This window comes from Ahaetulla prasina, chromosome 1 (genome assembly GCF_028640845.1).
Source record: "Ahaetulla prasina isolate Xishuangbanna chromosome 1, ASM2864084v1, whole genome shotgun sequence".
Classification (NCBI taxonomy): Eukaryota; Metazoa; Chordata; class Lepidosauria; order Squamata; family Colubridae; genus Ahaetulla; species Ahaetulla prasina.
Window position 1 is genome coordinate 321,283,016 of NC_080539.1, and position 24,449 is coordinate 321,307,464.

Genomic DNA, 24,449 nt, shown 5'->3' on the forward strand with positions numbered 1-24,449 from the left:
TGCTATAGATTGACCTGTGTGGGTTCTTCCACAGCTGTAGAAGTATTTCTTCCTTTCCATATGAAAACAACTTTCTTGAACATAAAATTCTAATATCCAAAAGAAAAATATTTATTTTTTTACAATATTGAGATTAACATTTTGTATAAAATTTTGGCAGGTGTGGCCTAGGCTAAATCCTTGTACAGGATGGGCAGATTTTTTTTAAAGAAGATCTCAACCACCACAACAGCCTCAAGATTCTTTGAAGATATCAAAGAACAGGGTTGGGATAGAGGGACAAAGCCAACCGCTGTGGCAGAAGCCCTCCGGCAGGTGTTCCAGGAGGAAAGAGAAAACGGAGAAGATTCATATTTGGACCACAAATTTCCTTTGCTCACTGTCTGCAGAATAATGACTTCCATTATGGTATGGATGCTAATAAAGTATGTCCAGTTAAAAGGAAACCAGCCATCCTCCTCTTGCAAAAAAGGTTGAGCTCGATGGAACAATTAGTGATGGGCAAAGAAGTCTAGTTTTTCTATATACTCTGCATGCTCCGGCTCTGCTCATGATTTCTTCCTTGGGAAAATCCTTATTTGGTGGCCTTTATCCATTAAAAATCTAGCTTGTCTTGTGTCCATTTCCTCAAATATCCATACATGGATGAAAAAAAAACTTCATAAGGAAACAAAGTGATAAAGTCAGGAAGGCAGAAATGGGTTTAGGATTGAGTTTTACTCTGGGATCAAGGGTAGTGGTTGCTGTTTCTGCGCTGGGAATTGCATTGGGTCCTTTTCAGCTGCATTTGCAAGATTTCACAACCATGTTAGACAGCTGTTCCACTTTTGGGGTCCTTCCAACATAATACAAGATAGTCAGGGGATCCAGATCCTGAGGAACACAACAGGGGGAAGCAGATGCTTCAGGATTCAGAGTATTGTATAAACCAAGAACCTGGAAAAACAACCAAGAAGTATATGAGGATCTTAGCTAAGCACTTGCTAATTGCTTAAATTAACGTTAGGCAGGGAACATATTTCAAAAAGCCAACATTTACAGCTTCTACCTCTAGCTCAACCACTGGGTCAATATATTGAACAATTTAATGATCAAATGATTTTTCATCTGGAGCAGCTAAGTAAGTCGTGTAACACCCAAACCCTCTGTCTTAGCAAATATAGTTCTTTAGCATATTCTTCTCTTTAAAAATAAATAAGTAAACTGGGTGTAACCGGCTTACAGTCTTGCTAAAAGTTTCAAGAAAAACAGCTGAAAAAAATCAACTTACTTTGGCCAGCTTTTTGAAATCATACTGGATTTAATCCAGTCCTTCTCAAGTATCAACATTCACCTCCCAACTGTTTCAGTTCTCTACAAGTCCAAGTGAGATACTTGCTTTGCTTCCTTCTACATATCGCTATAGACAAGATCAGAAGACAACTGAGGAAAACTAGTATTTGTCTATTTTTCAAGCTCAGGGTGTGTAGTATGTCCAGATACTGCAAGTCTTCCTTCTATCAGCCTTCTTCATGGCCCATCAAATTATTCTATCAATTCCTCTCCTCAAACAAAATATTGTATACAGAAAATAATTATGAAAATAGTTTGTAAGCTCCAAATTTTCTAGGTTGAGACAGACTGCTATTTACTACGTACTATCGTAGAACTGCCAAGTAGAGGAAGTATACCTCCTCCTTTGGTAAAGGTAAAGGTTCCCCTCGCACATACGTGCTAGTCATTGCCAACTCTAGGGGGCGGTACTCATCTCTGTTTCAAAGCCGAAGAGCCAGTGCTGTCCGAAGACATCTCCGTGGTCATGTAGCTGGCATGACTCAACGGCAAAGGCGCATGGAACGCTGTTACCTTCCCACCAAAGGTGGTCCCTATTTTTTCTACTTGCATTTTTACGTGCTTTCGAAACTGCTAGGTTGGCAGAAGCTGGGACAAGTAACAGGAGCTCACCCCGTTATACGGCAGCACTAGGGATTTGAAACGCTGAGCTGCCGACCTTTCGATTGACAAGCTCAACGTCCTAACCCCTGAGCCACCTCCTCCTTAGACCCCATTTAATAAGAGACACTGAGTTGACATTGAGTTTTCACAATATATAAGCTATAATATGTTTGATTCTTAGTGTGTTTTTATGAATCCAGCCACAGGATTATGTTTTACGATTTATCATTTTCTGTGAATGTGGTCAGTTGTAGCATAGGAGGTTAAAAAACTGATTTAGTATAATTACTAAAGTCATGGATTTCTTATCATGCAGATTTTAAAATATGCACAACCAAACAGTAAACAGATCTGTTTAAAATGCTGCACTGCTAAGAAATATTTAATCAGTTTGTCTACATTCACAATAATTGCAGCATAGACAACACTCTGATTGAACAACTGCTACAGTGTTTCATTGGGTGTTTCCTATCCATGCTGATAGTTGTCTTCCATCATGAAAATTCTCCTCTATAGCCAAAGCTAATCGTTATTACAGTATTTTGCCATATAAATACTTACAAAGGCATTAACAACCACAATGGTTTAACTATTGACTTCCATAACTGTTGCAAGAGGGGGGAAGATCCTTTTCAGCAAACCCTTATTACATTTATTTTATAAAAAAGAATATTTTTATTGGCCCAAGGCCCAGAAAATGAGTAGAAAGCAAACAAAGTATAGAACTCAGTGCTAGGTCTAATTTTTGCTCATCAGAAATTCTGGAGCAGAATGCAGAATAGTAAGCCACTTCACACTGCGCTAAAATTTGACTTGGAGGGAAAAGAAACAAGATACTGTGCCTAAGGAGATGTAGTTAAGCCCCAGGAGCAAAATAATGATTGTAATCATATACCAGTCATCACCAGATATGGTTTAAACAAAATGGGCCCAGTGATATAGCTGCAAACTATCTCTCCCCGATTTCCTTTTCAGCTGGAGCATAAGTATTTTTCAGTTGGAAAAAACTAGAGGGGGAATGATGAGTGTGAGCTTATTAAGGAGTTCTTTCTTTAGGTTCTTCCAATGCAATTGTCATCATACTAGACATCACACACATCAGAGCTGTCAGAAAACTATCCATGGATTGGGGGGAGGGAGGGGGATCATCAGGTGTATCTACATGTAAACTTCAGTGGGCAGTGAATGCCTCCAGAATAAGACTGATCTGAGAGTTAGGGAATGCTATTTTTACTCCATTCCTTTGTGTAGAAGTAATTAAAAACACATGAAACATTTCAAGTTTTTATATGCTGTTTCCTTTGACTCAAACTTTATTCTACATCTTAATTCCATTTTGAATAATGTCTCTCTTTACACAGTCTTGGAAAAGTCGTGACAAGGATTTCGCACTCTTGAAAAAAAAAAAAGTAAAAACCAGACACCAAGTGGCACTGGAGGGAGGGAGGCCACAGTGTTTGGAAATGTTATACGCTCTATGCCATTTTCCAAATCTAAAATATTCCCCTGTCAAAGCAAACTGTTTTATTTCCCGTAAAGAAAAGTCAGACATAGCAGAATGGCTGCCTCGTTCAGCAACCAGGGATTTTGAAGCGTGTCTTAACTATACATATTTGCCCGTGTTTAGCAGCTTTCATAGTTAAAAAGGGAAAATCATTCTGTGAGCAGTAAGAAACTTCCCAGGGTGTTTATTTGGGGAGTAGAGTGGAGACAGGCTCAGAATTTTGAGACCATGTTGTGGTTGGTTTTGCAAAATGATTGCCATGGGAAAGAGGCTTGTTTATTCACAAAACAGCTATGGTAGATATCGGCAGCCCCAAAACACCAATTCACCCAAAAATGAAGAGGAAAAGTTTGTCAGAGGGGAAGTGCCTCAAGTTTTCTTTGCTTTTTTTCTGGACACTTAAGCAGACTACCAAGGAAGGCACTTTCTACCCCATTTTTATTTACTGTGAATGATGATGGCAGTCCTCTTCAAACAGGTATTTTTCTGACCTTAGACTTCAATTCTCATCATTCTTCAACCAGCAGAGCCTTGGCTGGTGGAGCAGGAAGTTGTACTCCACACAACCTGAGGGTATGAAGGCCGGGGAAAACTGATCTGTAGACCTTATGTAGTATTCAGAATTGCTCTTGTAAATAAAAATTATGTTAAGACACCAATGTTTTCCTTTTTAGGATGCCATCAACTTCTTGTTTAACTTTTAAAAACTTTTTAAAGGAGGTGAGGTTTCTATGTGCTCCAAAAACTTTGTCTACAAATTATCTGTTTTTCTGCCCATATTTAACTCAAGCTCCACCAAGTTTAATAAGAACCTAGGAAACTAGGTGCAAGACTGCAACCTCAATAAATGACAAAAACTCATAAAACATAACTATCCATGAGAGAGAATGTAGAGATAGAGAAGATGCCCTAACTTGTACGTTCTTTACTCATATTAAAACATTGATTACCGTGCTGTGTGTAGTATCTGCACTACGAAGGTAAGGGCATGGCCCGGAGCAAAAGTTAGCAAAGTATCCCTTCGGCTCATGCACCCATTTCCAGCCCAGATCTTGACGAAAATCGATGTAGAGACGACGTACACAGCAGTTCTCCTCCAGATTCCTAGAACAAAAGGGAGCCGATATTAAATACATTCAAATCTTTCATTAAGATGAAAGAGAGCAGCATTTCCCCAGAAAAAACATGTATGTAATTTGGAGATCCTAATGGACTCTCAGCTCCTGCTTAAAGACCAGGCAGCAGATGTGGCCAGGAGAGCCTATTTTTGTTTTTGTTTTTTTGATGTTTTTAGTCTTTAAATAAATGTAGACACCTGCATTAATAATGAATTATACGATGTTGACTGACTGACTCATTCACTCAGTCACAACACAGAGCTTGGCAACCACCATCTTGGAACATACACAAAAACATACACAAAAAGATAATCCAGAAAAAAAGTTATGACAGTGTCTGATTAAGGCTTGAAGTTTTTTTTAAAAAAATTGAGCAAACAGTACAAATCTACTAAGCTCTCTTCCTCTTCATGTTGTTGTTGTTGTTTATTATGAAACTTCATACAGATGAAGAAGAGAATGGAAATCAGTCTGAAATGAGAGGGCTGTTTCTTTTAATTGGGGGGGGGGACCCAGGGAAGCTGCTATAAATATTTCAAAGCAGCCATAGTAATTCGTTTGGCTTTGTAGAGAAAACAAACCTTGGGGCTGCCCTACGTAAGTGACAAAAGATTCAGGAGTATATTACTCTTCTTAGGTGAATAGCAGGTTTTCCAAGCTAGCATTGTTCTCAACTCAGTGTGACACCCTTATAGTTGGTGCTGTAATGAGTAAATAAATACATGATCCCCAAAATGCTGCTCAGCAGGATAAGAGAATTATGAACAATGGATGAAAAAAATTTCTCAACTCCACTTGTGTTATCCCTCTTCATATTACATTCTAAAAGTCATAGTTTAGGAAGAAGCAGAGGATGAAAAGAGTTTAGTCTATAGATAATCCTTTAATCCATGCAGCTCTTCTGTTTCCCTGACTCCATGCTTTGGACACCTGCTCTAACAACAATCCCAAGACTTCAATAAAGCCGCCCTGCATCTATCAAGCTAAATGCAGCCCACCAATTATGTGAAAGAACTCACACAAAAAAGTTCATCTTATTCTGAGCCTTACTGAACCTGTTTGGTTCCTGGTATCATTGGGAATGCATCATTTAAAAGGAACATTTCTCTCCTTTCTGTCTGTCTCCATGATTCCTGGTTTCTTGCACCTGGTATGTTAGTATGGTTGCAATCCAGACAGTGCATATCAAGTTTGGGCTGCAAAGGTATATACTGCCTCATATCTATAGCAAGATGGAGTAGCTTGGAGTTTTTGCTTCCCCTAGTTTTGGAAGGATGTCACCTTCACCTCTCGATGGGCTAGCATTGTCCAGCTAGAGCAGGTGTGCAATTTGGGATGGTCTCCTGGATTTGCAACTCCTGCTTGAGGAAGATGATAGCCATGGGTGGGTTTGGGGAGCTTTTATATAAATTAATCTTGGTCCCATTCCTTGACCTTACACCTTGCTTTTAGTCACTCATGCCCTGGTCACTTCCCAGCTTGACTATTACAAAACACTCTATATACGGTTGTCCTTGAAAACTGTCTGGATATTGCAGTTGGTTCAGAATGCAGTGGTGTTTGAAGTTTTAGGCACCACCATTCACTTTGCCCATATTAGATCCCACTGTTGTTCAAGCTGTTTTAGCTTCCAGTTTCTTTCCAGGTACAATTCAAAATGATTGTCACCTCTAAAGCCCTGTATGGCACGGGGCCAGGTTATCTGCAAGACCCAAGGATATCTCCCCAAGGATATCTACCTGCTGCACCAGGCTGTATAAGGTGGGCATTTTCCAGGTCCCTTCACTCAAATGTTGTCATCTAACAGGACCCGTGAAGCATGCCTTCTCAATAGAGGACCCCACCCGGTGGAATACCTTCTCCCTGAGATCTGGCAGGCCCCACCCGTTTGAACTTCCAAAAGAACTTAAAAAGATGACTTTTCCTCCGGGCATTGGGATAAGGTGAGGCTGGACCCTAATGGTAGGTATGGTTTTTTTTTTCCAAATATTGTTTTTAATTGTTTTGTTTTTCCATTGCTGTGAATCAAACATGCAAAAAAAAGAATTTGCCTTCTCTTTTTCTAAAGGGATGACTTGGCTCTTCCTACACAAAGTGGAATTTTTCTTCTTTCAGCCAGAGAATAGATTTTGGATACTAATTTTACATTTTAAGTGAGGATTAATAAATTGCCAAGATTTAGAGCTGGGAAGGAATTATAGTTCTCAGAGACAGTACTTTAACCAAAGGGGCTAATCGGTTGCACTTAACTTTAAATTTCATAATTATCCAAAGTCATCCCAAGGTTGCTTTCAAGAGCATTTTTTTTTTTGCCAGAAAGATGATTAATTTCCAGAGGAAGGTGGGTTCAGGAATCTTAGTTTACCGAAAGCAAAAATTGGTGTCCAATGCTCGTTTCTTTCTCTGGCTTCTCACAGCTGAACTTCCAAGACGATGTGGAGGCAGCATCATCAGAATCAGGTGGGGGTTTTGCAGATCTTTTTGTTTCTTCAGGCTCCCCAAATCCCCACGGCCATGGCTTTCTTCACCGTCTATCCCTGAGAAGCATGGAGAAAAAGGAGACATCAAATCTCATAGTTACTTTAGAAGTGCATTAGGAAATCTTGGAATCCATAAATCTATCTTTTGTAAGGATTGTGGTTTTACCAGAATAAATACATCTGACAGAAAATCCTGAAGATCATTTGTTTTATAATTTGCAGACTGATTATGGAGATCATTTTAATCTATCTCTTGCTTTTGCAATCAGTTCCTGAACAGTCCAAAAGAGATAAATTACTTAATAATGGATGATACCTGATAACTGGAACCAAATGACCGGAAAAAAAATCAGAGCTATAAAATTCCTGAATACTATTGCCCACAGTGCAAGACCCAAAGCCAAGCACTTACTAATACTGAGATTACAAAAGTTGCTGGATTCTTATGACATTACAAACCATTCCTAATCTCTATGCCCACACATTGCAGCAGCACAGCAGGGGTAAGTTTTTAAAAGGCTGGATGTATACTAATTTACAAAGTTGTATTTATAACTCAGTGGCTAAGATGCTGAGCTTGTTGATCGAAAGGTTGGATGTTCAGCGGTTCGAATCCCTAGTGCCGCGTAACGGGATGAGCTCCCATTACTTGTCTCAGCTTCTGCCAACCTAGCAATTTCGAAAGCACGTAAAAAATGCAAGTAGAAAAATAGGGACCACCTTTGATGTGAAGGTAACAGTGTTCTATGCACCTTTGGCATTTAGTCATGTCGGCTACATGACCACGGAAACGTCTTCGGATAGTGCTGGCTCTTCAGCTTTGAAACGGAGATGAGCACTACCCCCTAGAGTCAGGAACGACTAGCATGTATGTGTTACCTAACACAGGTAATGTCTATAACACTTAGCAGTTTTATGCCAGGGGCATAACCAGGGGTGGGTTTCAAAACCCGTCGCTAGTGGTTTGCTCATGGGTGTGCGTGCGCGATGCTTCTGTGCATGCACAGAAGTGTCCAGGCAGGTGGGTGGAGACTCCCGCTGCAGCTGCTACCAGTTTGCCAGACCCGGGGCTAACCAGTAGCAACCTACCACTGAGTTTAACCATTATAGGTTTCCCCAAAGTTGTGTGAAAACATTGAGAATTCTACTATGAAATGCCGGTTCAAAGCACACGGTTTAGAGTTTCTTGAAAAGAGGATTGTTGTTAAGGCAATTTGTAAATGTACAAATGCCCACGCTCATTATCTATCCCTAATGTAAAAAAATAAACAAATATCTGACAATTGCTAATAGAGAAGCACACACACTGCTATGTAATGGCATACAATGAATGCAATAACAATACTCAAATTTAGGTGAGTTATTCTACTTTCCTCTCCAATTTCAGTTCTGTCACCTTTGAATTTGATCTCCAGCACCTCATGTAGGTTCTCCAGAATGTCACCATTGGATTGAAAGGTGTTACATGGGCAATGGACACTAATCTCCAGTCCTAGATTAGATTCTGTAAAAAAATGAAGAATTAAAAAAAACCCTTACCAACCAATATTCCTGAAAGCAAATAATGATTCAGCAATTTTCATTTCTTTTCTTCTATTAATTGAATCTTAATAGAAAAAGAGTGGAATGAATTAAGAGTGGGGATCCTGAACTGATGTTCTCTCAGGATTACAAAAGACCAGAAGGAGAAACTGAACTATATATGTGCAAACCATACTAGATTCTGTCCAGTAATAGCTCCATATTGAGTTTTCTGTCCTGTTCTGAATTGCTAATCTGAAATTATCTCAACCTTCAACAAAAACAAGTTATATATAATGTACTATGACAATATTTGGGAGCAGACTGGACTGATCTATCAACTTTTGACAGGGATCTTAATGGGTTTTGCCATAATAGTTTGAACCTTAAGATACTATTGAGTTCCTCAAAAAATTAGCAAGTCCTCATTATTTTATTATAGATAGGGCTGTTGGTTAAAAAAGAGAATTTGCCTGAATAATGTGGATAAAAAGTCTAGAGATCAGTGACACCCAGTTTCAAGATTTCCAAACTTTAACTATTTGGATGGAGCAATACCACAGAAATCAGTATATCTGTCTTCCATAGAAAGAGGGCTGGCTGTTGTATTTTTATACAATACCTTTTCCCAACCACATTCTATAAATGAAACAACTAGAGTAACTTTCCTGTTGGAGATCTAAACCATTAAACCCCAAATCCAGCAAGAAAAGGCCTTCTGTACTACGATTAGGATTTATACGGGAAATGAATATTCTAAGTTTACATATAATATTTGGACACTGCTTTGCATTTAATTGTCATGGAATCTGAACATTTTTGGCAGAATTATTGGAGATACGAAACATGAGAGTTACAAGCATATCTCTGTCTGTGGCCAAAAGTATAGTCTGAGGTTCAAGCCTGAATTTTAACACCTGTCCAGTTTTCCAAGCTAGCTGCAGCTGCTGAATCTCACAGCCTGTGTTTTGTTCTATTATTCTCTGCTGAGTGCTAATCTCTGTAGCAACTGCTGTGTTGCATTAAGCTATAAGACTCCAGGGTAGAACTCTGTCAATTTGTAGCTCTCAGCATTACCACCACAGGTTAGGGGGAAAGATCTCCTGAATTTGGTCATTCCAACAATCCAGGCACATGATCACTATTCTGCTAAAATCATTTTCCTATATCTCAATTTTGGCTGCTGCCCAGATGCTAATGTTCCTGTGAACCTCAGCAACCAAGAAACTAACTTGTAAATCATGCTATGATGTGCTTCTCATTACTAATTACATGAGAAAAAACTTCATATAAAAACAATACTAGAATCAATTCACACTAGACTTCTCCAAACTGGAATTTCCCAGTGTATTGGACTTAAATCTTATTGTCCATGATAGAAATTGCAGTCCAATACCTATGGAGCCTATTAAGTGGGGGTTTCCTATATGTCTCTATGTAAGCAGACACATGCAACTTGCTAACAGAGAGGAATCGAACTTACTTTACGTGCCACTCACCTCTATGCAAAAGCCATTCACGGACAGTCTCTGTGACATCGAAAGATAGCCATTCAGGAGAGCCCCGTGTCAGTACATTTCGGCCACTTAGGTACCGCTGCTTTGCAATATGCTCATCAGGTTTCAGGATCTACAAGAAGCAGATGACACAGGCATTGTTTAGGTCCCAAAGGACAGTTCCTGAGTTTCCTTTGATAAGTCCAACTCTTCTGGGTAAGAATGCTTGAGTTATGTTTTTCCCCTCTGGTTTTCTGTAATATGTAAAATGTCTAATGTGATTCATCTGAGCAAATTCCAGCCATGTCACCCAAAGAAAGAATAGAAGATGACAGGAAAACATGCACATAAAAACTGACATAAGGTAAAAGTAAAGGTTCCCCTTGCACATACGTGCTAGTTGTTGCCAACTCTAGGGGGCGGTGTTCATCTCCGTTTCAAAGCCGAAGAGCCAGTGCTGTCCGAAGACGTCTCCGTGGCCGGCATGACTCTGTGGCCGGCATGACTCAATGCCAAAGGCGCACGGAAGGCTATTACCTTCCCACCAAAGGTGTCCCTATTTTTTCTACTTGCATTTTTACGTGCTTTCGAAACTGCTAGGTTGGCAGAAGCTGGGACAAGTAACGGGAGCTCACTCCGTTACATGGCAGCACTAGGGATTCGAACCGCTGAGCTGCTGACCTTTCGATCGACAAGCTCAATGTCCTAGCCCCTGAGCCACTGCATCTCTTTAAAACTGTGTCCCTTTAAACACCGCGTCCCTTTAAAAAACCGCATCCCTTTAAAACACCGCGTCCCTTTAAAAACTGACATAGAGGATGATAAAATACAAGGGGATGAAGGTACAGACTGAAGCACAACAATTTGTCCCATGGTTTCACTAGAAAACTACTTGTCAGAACCATGTCCCGATTCTCCTGACTGTGAGAGATGCTTATGCCTCCACATGAAGGGCTTAGCTTCTCATATGCTACCGTTACTATGAATTTTTGAAACAATACAAGCCTAGATACATAAACTGCTTTATATCTTCCTGGAAGCAGCTCTGTGTAAGCATTGGCCATGAACTGAAAGGGAATATGGACAAAAGCTATAGTTCAAAGAATTAATACTTTCCTAAATTATTAGTAGCTTTCAAATATACATCTTCCATTCAATAAGCTTATTCACATTATTGAATGTAAGTATGTAATGTAAGTGATTAACAGTATGAACTTTCACTTCTACTTAGGAATATGTACATTTGCTTATATTTATTTGGTTGTTTGGAAGGCTGCCCAAATCCTAAATGACTCTAGGAGACGGTCAACTAAAAACCAGTCAAAATTGGGCTCCATGATCATCTTATCCCTAGACTTGGGAAAACAATTAGATTTTCAAAATGTCCTGGATGACATTTAAGAGGGAGTCATAAGAGGGAACCTTTGTAAGGGGGAGGATCTTTATTCAGTAGGCCTTTCTCCCAGGTAAATAGACATATTTTACAACGAAGAAATTCAACTAGTGGATAGCTTCTGTATTTTAAGATCAAACAAGCAATCAAGAAATACACTGCAGGCTAGTATTTGGTAGAGCAGCCAAGAAGAGTTTTGAAAAGATATTCAAGTGCCATTAGATCTCTGCACCTAAAAAGAGCATAATCATGCTATTGGACTGTAATAGTAGAAAGCACTGAGAATGCCATGGATAGCCAAGAAAGCAAAGAGATAATCAAACAATTCAACCCAAAATTCTCACTCAAGGATAAATGACTACTCTTAAATTATCCTACTTTGGACACATTATGTAAAGATCTAGCTTTCTGGAAGTTAGATCTGTAGCTGTAATTTTGGGAAAGGTGGCAGGAAAGAGAAGAAGATAACCAGCAGCAAAATGGTAGACTCGGTTACAGTGGCAATGAGTGCATCATTGGAAGACCCAAAGGACTAGGTTAGGGAAAGATCATCATGGATAAAATCTATTATGTGTTCGGTAACAGCCAATAACAACTTGAGGGCATGTAATCATTCAAATAGGCACAAGGATTGCATTATGCTATACTGAATCAAATGGATTTTTTTGATTTAAATGGAGAGCTTTCTGAGTGCCCTTATGCTAAGTATTTGTTTTTTGTTGCCGGATTATAATCACTAAAAAAACTAGGCCAGGGGAGTTATCCAACTAGAGAACAATCAGTTAACATGATCAAGAGATAGACAAGGCCATGGCTTGAATGCTCTGCACTACACTCTTGTTGCTGCATACCCTGCCTGTCCCCTGCCCACTATGTTCCTGAGAAGCAGGTGGCTCAACAAGCTGACACTGAGTCTGTCTTCAGTTTGCAAGGGAAAGATGGAGTAGTATTTGACAATGCAATGAAAGATGGCTTCTTCACCCAATAACCACCCCTGACAGTCTGTTTCTTTTATCCCACACCTGCTCTATATGTTTCTTATTTATAGAGTGATCTGCCTATGGGCCTCTCTTCATAGAAGTTTTACTGCTATCACCTTGTTTGGTCTAAAGTTACAAGGCCAAGAGCAAATCCACTAGATAAAACAATTTCTAGGCACTTTTTAAAATGCTATTTAATAAATATTTTTAATATCTAATCTAATTGTCCCAAAGGTGTTTTTTAAAAGTCAACTGGACTTTCTTGGGTTTTTCCTTGAAAATGTTTTGCTTCTCATCCCAAGAAGCTTCTTCAACCAATTGTTTTTCTACTTTTTAGGTATTTTACCTTTTGTTTTAATTTTTTGATCAATTTGCTTTATCTATTTTTATTTCCTTTTATTAACATATAAATATCAGTTACTGTGTTAAGCAAGGACCAAGAAGCAAGGATCTCATTTGAATGTATCTTCCAACTTCTTGCCTGCTTTTCCATTGAGTGCTTATGGGGATCCAGCAGACAATATGAGAAACTGAGATCACATAACTGCAATTCACTGCAATGGACAAAACTCCAAGGACCCATTAAAAATCCTTCTCCTTCAATACTGTTGCATGTTTGAACAGTCACTGGATGAGTGGTCATAATCTGAAGAGAAATGTACATACTATGGACACATACATAAACTGACAATACAATGGAGAACTTAATATTAAGTACCATGTTTTTCAGACTATAAGACACCCCCCCCCAAAAAAAGTGGGTGGAAATGTCTGTGTGTTTTATAGAGCAAATAAGGGCCCGTTTTTAGCCTCCCAAACCCTCTACACATCCTGTTTTTGCCCTCCCTGGCATCCAGCAGCACTCTGCAGGCTAAAAACGGGGCCGTTTCTGGACTCCCAAACCCTCCTTGGGTCCCGTTTTTGGCCTCCCTGCTTCTGGATGCCGGGAAGGGCAAAAACAGGATGCACGGAGACCAAAAACTTTTTTTTCCTTTTTTTTCTTCTCTAAACCTAGGTGTGGCTTATAGTCTGAAAAATACGGTAATTAGTTTAAAACTGAAGCTGTCCTATAACTAATACTTTGATGTGAATTGCAGTGATTCTTTTTTTTAATACTATGTAATACTCAACTCTGTAATTCTGACATAGTAAATGGTAATTAATACTGATAGAATCAGTTTATTTTATCTTTTTTACTATTTTGAACTTTTAAAATAATAGAATGTTAATAATTTTTAATCATATGATATAAACATTACTGCATTGAAATCTACATTGAAATTATACAAGATTATACAACATCAAGATTTATAACATTACAATAAAAAGTAAAGAAAATTATTTTAAGTTTATGTTAAACCTTCCTTGAGCCTATAATTATGCTTTATAGGGGTTTTTTTTTCATTCTAGGGTTCCTCATATTTATCCCCTCTGCTCCCACATTTTCTGTAATCTTATCTAAAGTATTAATGAGATATATGTATGTTAAGCCCTTGGAATATTCAAAGAAAGCACACCATGTTATTAGTGCCTACAAAGTGTCTATGAAAGGCACCATAGACTTTGCTATGAATGTTAAGATTGTTTGGTTTCCATCTGTTGCTGTTCTTGATGTGAAGTGGGGGAGGGAAGTTGTGGCAGACAAGTAGAGTGATAGGTTTAGCTTTGTTTAGAACCTGATCTTGCGGGAAGGGAAATTTTCAGTGCTCTCCTCTCCTGATTTACCGGAAACCACTACCCCATGTATCTCCCCACCCAATAATATTCTTGCTTTCCAGATACACAATGAAAACTGCAAGAGGGCATTGCCTGGAAGGGGAGAACTCGTTCACATCAGCCAGCTATCCATCAACATATCACAGGGCTATCCCTGAGATTCCCCCCACATGGTGCATTGGCATCCACGCTAGACGGTTGCATGTGGTGATAATGGGGGCTGCTATCAGCAGGTGGGGGTAGGGGGTGCTGGGATTTGAAACATTTCCACCTTCTCCTGGCAGAAGCAGTCAGCAGCTGTGTTGGCTTGCTGAACAGTGAGGAATCCCTGCGCAATATATTGGCAGCCATGGCAGCCGGCTGACACATTGTACAGTGAAGAACAGAGGGGAGGGGTCATGCCCATACCAGCCCAAAGTGGCCAATAGTTGCTGGAATGATCCTTTTGCTTTGCATCATTAACTTAGTATGAGCCAAAGTACTAAGCACACCGCAAATAGCCTGGTTTCCAGGGGAAGGTGGAAAACCCACATTCAATTTCAGTTCGGCTCAGCTGGTTTGGCCTATGGATTAGAGTTGAGATAGCGGCATTATGTGTGTATGATCTTTCAATATGGTTAGACAGGCATTCTCAAGATGAATGTAGGAGGATGTGAAGATGTGCCTTTTAGCAACAAAGGACAAGAGAAGTCACTCTCTACGTTTGCACTGCTGGGTAATAGATAAGTTATTGATTTATTTGGCATAGGGATCCAAGCACATAACATGCCTTGTCTATAAAATGATGAAATAATTTCATAATTATTCATCACATCCCTGCCTTCTGTGGGGAGAAAAAGCTCAGATACTAGAGAGGAAAGGTTAGTAGTCATGGACCAGGGTGTGGGGGACTGAAAAGAAAGCAAACATGTCCACTAGAAATAATAGATTGTCCCTTGAAGTACCCTGGAGGCCCTGCTAGGAAGCAGCATTACCTGAAAGAGTTCAATACGCTGCTCAGAACGTTTGGAGCTGAGGTTTGGCAAACGAAGGACCCGAAACTCTGCCCGGAAGAGGTTGGTGATGTTTGTCTCTGCTGAAGACACATTGAAGCGGAACATGTTGGATGTTACTCCTTTGGGGCAGAGCGGCAGCTCATCTAAAAGAAAATGACAAAAGAGCTGGGATGGCATTGAGGATGGAGATCATAAGCCAACCAGGATTGAAAGCATTTCATTTATTTATTTATTAAATTTATATACTGCCCATCTCAACAGTTTGACATGACTCTTTACATCTAGGTAGAAAAATCAAGGCACAGTTAACATATTACTTTCCTCCTTGGAAGTACTTTCTACCCAGATGCTGTTCCTTAGACAGATTTAAGAGCAAAAGAAACAGTGGCCTAGTACGAATCAATAAGTTGGCTACCTTCAAATAGCCATCTTTTAACAATTTATCCATTAAGCTTATTTGGTCCCATATATTCAGGATAAAGAACAATCTTAAACTGGATAAAGAACAAGTGTTTAAAGTCACTATAAAGAATAACCAGCTAAAACTGGCCCATTAAAGCCAAAAAAATATTTTAAAAATATATTGTTTTCAAACAGATTCTCAACTAGGAAATTAGTAATTTGGTAATTCTTTTTATAATTAAAATAGCTGTGTTCAATTGTTTAAAGATTCACGTATCAGTTTTCTTATTTCTTCATAAATAAACAAAAAACCCCAAATCAAAAGGCACTTATTCAATTGTTTTGCTATTACGGAAGGGCCGTAATAGCTCAGGCTGTTAGAAGCCTGTTATTAGAACACAGTAGCCTGCAATTACTGCAGGTTCAAGCCCGGCCCAAGGTTGACTCAGCCTTCCATCCTTTATAAGGTAGGTAAAATGAGGACCCAGATTGTTGGGGGGGCAATAAGTTGACTTTGTAAAAATATACAAATAGAATGAGACTATTGCCTTATACACTGTAAGCTGCCCTGAGTCTTCGGAGAAGGGCGGGATATAAATGTAAACAAAAAAAAAATTGTTGATGCAATCTTGAGGAAGCCCTTGGACCTGGGGAGAAATTCAGGTTCTGAAGGTTCTGGAAAACCAGTAGCAGAAATTTTGAGCAGTTCAGAGAACTGGCAAATACCAAATCTGGCTGGCCCCAGAGTGGGGTGGGAATGGACATTCCCCACAAAGCCACGCTCAACAAGCCACACCATGCCCACCAAGCCACGCCCACAGAACGGTAGTAAAAATATTTGAATTTCACCACTGCCTTGGACAACAGATGACATATTTGACATTGTGATTTCCCCTCTTTTTCCATGACTAGTCATAGAATAGATGTATTAACACATTTTTAAAAACCCTACATTGCACATATTTTGGTTTCTATTGCAATTCTTGGATGCCCTTCACCTCAAAAATGGCAGGAAATTCAAATTTAGTGATATGATCAGAGGGGACTCTGGGGGCTCTAGGCTGTCCCCTCTTGAACTATGTTATCAAAAGCTACTGAAAAGTCCAAGCAAATCAACTCCCGGTAAAAATAATTCATTGAGACCACTGGAATGGATTGGATACCAATTCATAGGTCAAGATTAGATTGAAATAGGGTTACGTTAATCAGCCCCAAGTGCTTCCTTACATATCCTAGTTGCTTGTGCTTCCTTTTCTCCCTCTGTCTCCTCTTTAGAGGCTTTAGTATTTTTTCCACAGAAGTTGACTTCACACCTTAAGCCCAAAAAACCAGACCACCAGGAGAGGGCTAGATGGAGTCTTTAATTCCTCAACTCCTTGCCCACATGCACAGACTACTCCCCCAAGCCTCAAAACACAGCGCTGTCCGCTGCTTTTGACAAGAAACAAAGATGTAGTGCTCTGGGAAGCCTGCCACATGGCGTCATGTGGACAGGAGCCACTGGATTTGAGGTTTTTTTTTTTTTTGGCCATATATCCTCCTGTCCTAGAGATGAAATGTTGGGGAGGCAGGGTGTACATCTGCAAGGATCTACTTTGCCTGTCATCATTTGGAACCAGGATGTGGGACTGTCTGCTTTTCTATCGGAGCGAAAGCTCTCCTCCTCCTGCTATCTTGCTTCCTCTTCAGGGCTCAAGTCCTGGAACAAGACAAATACTTTCAGCTATCTGGTGAACAGTTTGGAGCCAGGACTATTTCCTGTGTGTGCCGTTCGGAATTGTCTGTATCAGCACTGAAACCTCAATGGAATAAGACTCGCCCCACTTCCTTGGGTGGTGGGGAGTGGGGGAGGAGAGTGGGTTTGGCTCTATGTTTGTTCTGAATCACCACCTGGCAGAGAGACAAAGCCAGGGAAAAGTTGAATACTGGCCACTTTTGAAGACATGGGACCAAATCCATCATCCAGGCAAGGGAGAGAAATGGCACAGATTTCAGCAAGGCAGGCCTCTGCTTTCACCAGGGTTAATTTAAATTGCACTCTTACTTTCTTCATCATGATCTAACTTCAATGGCATCCCTTGGAATGCAAATTGTTTGGTCCCAGAAGACAAGTCAAAACAACACTTCCTCCCAGAGACTCCACAGTTCAACTTCTCACTGTAAGCAAGACCTTACCTGGTTGAGTCTGGGGTTGATGTCAGCCAACCTCTGCTCTTACTGACTTTATCTTGGCCTGACGTTTCTCTTCCTGCCCAAATACATTGACTTTGCATCCTGAATAAACTTACACAGATCTTTGGCTAAATTTCTTTCCAGGACATACTTCAAATTAAATATCATTTCCCCTACTGTAAAATAGAGAATTTTTGGGAAGTTGGGAGTTTAGGAGTAATTTGTAATCACTTTCACCAAATAGTTATTCATAACACATGGTATGGGAAATCACAAATCCCCTGTTAAGTAGAAGATAGATTGTTGGGTTGTTCCTGATGTTCCCTTAGCAGCATCCACTATCATGCAACTGGGCTGTAGACACCACTTCGGTTGTCTAAGTTCATTTGCAGTTCCCTCTTTCCATCAACAAAATGTAGCTCATCACTGTTCTATAACTAAAGCTAAATGTTGACTGCTTTCCCTTTCTCTGTACCTTAAGATGTGGTTCTGACAATTGTTGCTATTGGCAAGGATCATATATTTTTATGGAACAGTTTAGTCAAAGTACGATGCAAATGTACGGAGACATTTGCATCGTCATCTCATCATTTGTTGCAGCTTGGTAGACATAGGAATCCCAAAGGTCATTCATGGATTACTTTTTTCCAGTTGCGGTATTTGAAAACTTTTGAAAGGTATATGTTATATCCATTAATTGTTTTGCTGTCTCTTATGTAGAGCATTGAATGTTTCCACCAAATTCCTTGCCAATTTGTAGCAAGGAACAGAAACAGAACATATATTTCATGTTATTTCTTAAATAACATTTCAAGCAACTCTTCCTTGTGTTTTCATTTATCTCCTGAATAATAACATTCTTAGGTTGCTGCACAATTTGTTCAGTTAGTGTCTATATGCATCAGGAAAAAAATTGAATATGTAACTATAAAGTGCCAACTTTATTGAATTAAAACTGCTATGATCCCATTTAATATAACCATATTGACTAAGGATGCAGAAGGTTTTTTTTTTTAATTCTTCAAGTGGTATTTGTTCAGGGAAATGTGCCTCAAAATAGGACTGCATAAGGAGATGTGAATGGGGCAGAATTTAAAAGGTGGTGACAAGCTTCAAGCAATATCTTCTGTTAAAGAGTTTGTTGACTGAATACTTTCAATAATTGGATCCTCCCCATACCTTCCAAACAGGGCAGTGGGGCCTTCTTTCAGCTAAGGCTGATGTAATCTAAGTCAGCACAGGAACAATAGAAGCAACTTTTGAGACCGCAGTGGCTTTCACTGCAGGAAAATCAGTAAGTTGGCTGAACAGAGTAAGTTATAGAAGCATCTTGTTCTACTGGTTACTTCTTTTTCAGAACAGAATGTGAAACATTGCAATTAAATGATATAATTAGTTATATTTGTAACTAAACTCAAATACTGAATAATTCCGTAATGTTTTTATGATTTTCCTAACATAAATTCACATCAGTACCGTTAAGCAATGAACCCCTGAAATTTCTCTCACTGAGTAAAAATGAGGCAAGCATAATTGTATGCCACAGCCTAGGTACTGCAATACTTTATTATAAACTCCTCTTTTGTTATTACACTACCACAGTGAAATGCTGAAACTCAGAAATATTATTTTATATTTCATTTAGCTTCAGGGCATTTATTGTTTTTCATCTTCCGTGGCTCCATATTTCTATTATTTCATAGCAAGAGAAAGCACAGATGTACAACATCTGTATCTTTGGGGTTCTTTTTTACCTTTGTGAAGGCCACTCAGAATCCTCTTTTCCTCCGATTTGCTTAATATCTGTTCTGTATCATTTTCATAATGTCCTCTGCATTATGAAGAAGCTACTGTCCCACCTCTATTATTTTGACTCTTATTCATGTCTGCATTTTTCAATTTAATGAATTTCTTGGAGGGGAAATGATGTGATGATGTAAATAAAAAACTCTGTTGGTGTCTCTCACAAGGAAAGCCATTTTTTTAAGGGTAGCTGCCCATACATAGGCTGAGTTTCTAACTTAGATCCTCGTTGCCAAGGTAAGGACTATGCAGTCAGATCTGAGATTGCATCCAGTCAAAGAAAGCCAAGGCTGTGCATGGAAAGGCAGCAGCACCTTTTTGGTTTCTAACAATAACCTGGCCACAAAACTATTATGACAATCAAGATATACCATCACAATAAGGAGGGGGGGGGGAGAGGAGGATAAGGAGATTTTTACAGTTTTGCAGAACTGGCAAAAGGTTTAAGTGGCTGAATGACCAAATTTGCCAAATACTTTCTTTATAATTCCATCTTTGCTCCTGAGTGCAGGTTCAATAGTCATACTGATTGCTGATCATTGAACAATTTACTTCATTACATGCAAAACAGAAACCAAATCTTATCACGCCAGTTGTGGCTGAATATACATTATGTATACTCTGTAGGAAAAAGCTTCCCCAGCATCTGCAGTGACTGCTAGTCACATATGGAACATATTAATATATCTATTCTGTCCTTCAAAAATAATTTTGGCTTCAAAGCATCAGAACACTTTTTGCTCTCTCAGTCCTGAAGTACATAGCTCCCACCCACTCATGTTCTTTGTTGCTCTCTCTTCCCCCCCACCTACTTAAGCTTTGTAGATATCTGTGGTTCTTCTCACACTGGCTGGATTTGGGGATGATGTTATTCCAAGGCACAGAAAGCTAGCTGAGCTTGCTTATTATCAATGCTAAAACTTTTCTACCCATGAGAAGAGGGGCTACACAACATTTTTAAAAATGAGGTTTGTAACTGTTGGGTTCAGAGAGGCCAGCTGCAGGCTTCCAAGAGGCTATCAGTGTTTGCTCAGAAGCCACCCCTACTTTCCTTAGTAAAAACTTACTTTCAAGAAAGGGTACAGAGATTGCAGCCTGAATTGTTTAAGCTCTCACCCTCATCATTCACTCTATCTTCAGGCCTCTTCAGTCATCATCAACAGCCTGGAAGATATTTTGCCATTCTATTCTCTTGTTGCTTTTTCTACCCCTCCCTCAAGGATACTTGGCCACGTCTTCCGTCTCACCTCCCACTCAGCTCTGCTGTTAATTCAAGAGCCCATGAGGACACCTAATGGTAGTCAAGGAAAAAGTACTTATGGCCAGAGACTCGCAGCCTCTTTCTCTGACTCTTCCATTATTAGAAAACCCATCTGAGCACACTACCAGACCCAAATCTGAAATATGCTTGGTAAAGATAGGTATTAACAAATCATTGTACGAATCTGTTTGGCCCGCAACTTTCATCCATGAGTTAAATTTGTATGCCACTTCTAAAGTCAGATACACTTTATTCTCATATTCAAAATGTTCTCTCCACATCCAACACATATACTTAAACATTTCTGGTTATGTTGGAAACACATATACACACACATCTTTTGGATTTGCTCATATACACAGATATGGATACTCACACAGGGACACAAACACAAAAATATTTGCAAAATCACTTGTGCATCTAATATATGTCCAGCCAATCAGCTCTGGTGATGCATGCATACAAGTATACCCTCATCTATTTGCATAAATATCAGTGTCTTGGCAGGCACTCACTGATACATAATGCCGCAATGAACAGTTATTGCCAATTTCTGGGCCAGACAAGATTCTGCATCCTAAAAGGGAGGGGGGGAACTAATTATCAGGATAGATCTCTCAAGAGACCTGGCAGAGAAATGCTCTTTATTTTTGCAACCAGGAATTTACAAAGGCTAAGCAATTGCAGAGAACCCAGACTGCTGTGCCTTGGATTCAGATCTAAGCTTACATGAGGATTCAATAATTCTAAAGACAACAAAAACTCAGCTGTTGTCACACTCCAATCTTTTAACTGCTTGGTGAGTTTGCCTTTTTCTTCCCATTCCCAACACGGGATGCTGTGTTTCTGCCGCCCCACCCCCCTTGAATAAAGGATCAGCAGGCAACGTCTTCCACCTCTTCCCACTTTTTAAATTGCTCTCCCGGGAACCCAGAAGAAACAAGGACTTACTGTGCTCGGGAAAGGCCTGGATCATGTCAAACTTGTGGATCTCTTTGGCGTAGTACTCGGACTCCGAGTTGTCCTGAGAGCAGCTGTCCTCCTTCTCCTCTTCCATCTCCTCCAGTAGTTCCCGGGTGCTGTTATATAGAGCCAGGACTTGATAGGGCACGTGGCTTCGCCCCACACTCTCTGGAGGGCTGGTTAGGCGCAACTTGCTCAGGATTTGGCCCCGGATGGCCTCTATCCTCTTCTTCTTGATATGCTCCAGGTCCAGCGTCGTGCAGGAGGAGAGCGACAGGCTGACGGTGGCCAAGCTCAGGAGCGAGAGGAGCAGCAAAGTCCCGCGCAAGTGCATCTTCAGGCGTGGCGCAAGGTGGGGAAAGAGCGGCGGGGAAACTCCGCAGGAAAGCTGCGGGCGACCAAGCAGATCCTTGGCACTTCGCGAGAAGGGGCATGAAGGATCTCCCCGCCGGCCTCGGGAGCGGGTTGGACTCCGAGCCTAGGAAGAACCGACGGCCGCCGTCGAGGCAGAGGAGGAAGCGGATGGGCGCTCCGCCCCGCCGGGGTTCCTCTCCATGAGGGCGGGGGTGGGGTGGCAAATCGGCCCGAGCTGCTGGCTTCACCGCCTCGCCCGGGCTCCCAATCCCGCAGCGCCGCTGGGCAGGTCCGGAGGAGGCAGGCGGCGGGGAGACTCCACGGAGAGCGCACGTGTCAGGGACCGAGAGCTCACTTGTGGCTGCCCATTCATGCTGCTTCGTCGCTCGCCATACCGGTGGGAACTGCGCCGAGACCGGCTCCCCTCAAGAGACGCGCCTGAATGGCCTTTGCTGTTTTTCTCAAGAGCTCCTGAGCTTGGCGCGGGCGGCCGGACGGGCAAAGCTGCAAGCGGTGCCTCCTGACCGGCTTTCGGAGCTCATCCGCCGTCGCCCGCCTGCCCAGTTTCTAGTAGAAGCCGCCTCTTTTCTTCCGCCGAGACTCAGCCGTTCCGCTCTCGCCCGCCGTCGAGCTCCGCTCGGCCCCCTTTCGCCGTCGCCTCCTCTGCCTTTTCTCGCCAGGCGCACTGCCTGCTTCTGTTTCTCTCGCTTGAAATTTTATACCTCCCTCTCATGACGTCTTTGAGACCAGGCTGGGCACAGGGGGAGCAACGGAGGGCTCTCTCTCTCCAAGCCCAGCCTTCCCGCGTCCAGCGCAAATGCTCAGTGGGCGCTTTCGGGCTCTGGAAAGGCGGTGGCGCCTGGGAGCTTCGGCTTCCGAGCTTCGACGAAGTTATCAGTAGAGCTGAAAGGTTTCACCTCATGAATTGTGTCGTCTTTCCTTTCTCTTTCTTTCTCCCTCCCCGCCACCCCTAGAAGAATGGCGGGCCCGAAAATCCAGGGGCGTGAGATAAAATAGGGAAAGTTGGTCGGAAACTTTTTCGATTACAGCCGACGTCCTCGAAGCATCCCAAGCGTCCCTTCTGCGTGCTGGTGTTTTGCCACGATCTCGTGATCACCCGTGGTGCCAACAAGCGGAATCTATGTGTTGGCACACCTGTATGATCCTGCACTCGAATCATTCCCCAGTATTACTAAACGCTTTTGACTAACTGAACTGATTCGATCCCGCAGCCATACTCAAATATAAAGTTTGGTGGAATGATTTCTTCCAAGTAAATCTGGCAGATCGGTTGAATTCTAATAAAGATCCTCATTTTTAACTATGGCTTGAACGTATTACAGCGTCGAAAAGCTCAGTCTCATAACAGCGTCATGACAAGACGTTGACCCTGAGAAGGAAAAAAAGAAGCAGCAGCAATTATGCTGTATTTTGAACAGCTGGGTGATCTCTCCCGTTTTGTTTTGTTTGTAAAATATTGGGAATGTGAGGTTGCGAACTGATTTAGCAAGTGGCTTGGAATCACCGTGTGTTCTGTTTTTAATTTAATTTTTACAATTTGTAAAATCATCTTTTGTATTTCTTTTTTTTATTTCCCCCCAACTGGCTTTCTTCTTAAGCATCTTTAAAATTAACAATAAAAAAGAACTATGCTGTATGTTGTGACCCCGCCCCACTTCATTAATTTTATTTATTACATAAATCGCTGCAGACTAGGAATAAAGTGTAGCCAAGGAAGCGAATAATGCCCTCTGGTGGACAGTGCTCTCTTCTTCACTTTTAGGAGAAGCTCCTGTTGGAATGGTTTTCAAGGAAGCTTGTTCCTAAAACGGAAAAGGAGAATGGACTGAATATTTTGGCATTATTGTATATATCATCCTCTCTTCCCAATTATTTCCAGCTGCTAAACAATATCTGAATCTTAAAGCAGAGTGTACCTAATGCGACTTTTCTATTTTTTAAACCATTTCTCTTCCTGTGACAACCTGTTTCCACTTTTATTTTAGTAGCTCTTAGAATAAAACATGCCTGTTGGAAATATGCCATTCCTTACATCCATAGGTAGTATTTTAATTGATTTAATGTTAAATATGTACTTTACTTTTCTGTTACAGAATAATATTCAAAATATAAAATATAGCAACCAAAGTACAATAGAATAGAATTTTTTTTAGAATAGAATAGAATTTTATTGGCCAAGTATGATTGGACACACAAGGAATTTGTCTTGGTGCATATGCTCTCAGTGTACATAAAAAAAAAGATACGTTCATCAAGGTACAACATTTACAACACAAATGATGGTCAATATATCAATATAAGTACAATAAAGCAATGACAACAGTTCTCCAAATGT

The 24,449-nt window shown here is 40.7% G+C and overlaps 2 protein-coding genes across 9 annotated transcripts in view; one reads left to right on the forward strand and one right to left on the reverse strand.

The window, feature by feature from the left end:
- The window catches only part of TTLL5 (tubulin tyrosine ligase like 5), a 161,499-nt gene extending 154,583 nt beyond the window's left edge, over positions 1–6,916 (forward strand). For 6 of the 8 annotated variants that reach the window (XM_058162389.1, XM_058162391.1, XM_058162396.1 and 3 more), the window contains one exon: positions 6,365–6,916. In XM_058162389.1, coding sequence (XP_058018372.1) covers positions 6,365–6,504 — 140 coding nt within the window. In that variant the 3' untranslated portion in view covers positions 6,505–6,916. The remainder of the gene's footprint in view (positions 1–6,364) is intronic. The other 2 variants (XR_009152625.1, XM_058162398.1) reach the window with 2 other exon arrangements.
- TGFB3 (transforming growth factor beta 3) lies at positions 96–23,490 on the reverse strand. The gene is made up of 7 exons (XM_058162405.1): positions 21,728–23,490; positions 15,118–15,281; positions 10,058–10,187; positions 8,434–8,541; positions 6,923–7,094; positions 4,390–4,543; positions 96–936 (listed from the first exon to the last, which is right to left on the reverse strand). Exons 1-7 carry the CDS (start codon positions 22,071–22,073, stop codon positions 778–780), a joined length of 1,233 nt encoding a protein of 410 aa, XP_058018388.1. The 5' UTR covers positions 22,074–23,490; the 3' UTR covers positions 96–777.
- Between the last annotated feature and the right edge of the window lie 959 nt (positions 23,491–24,449).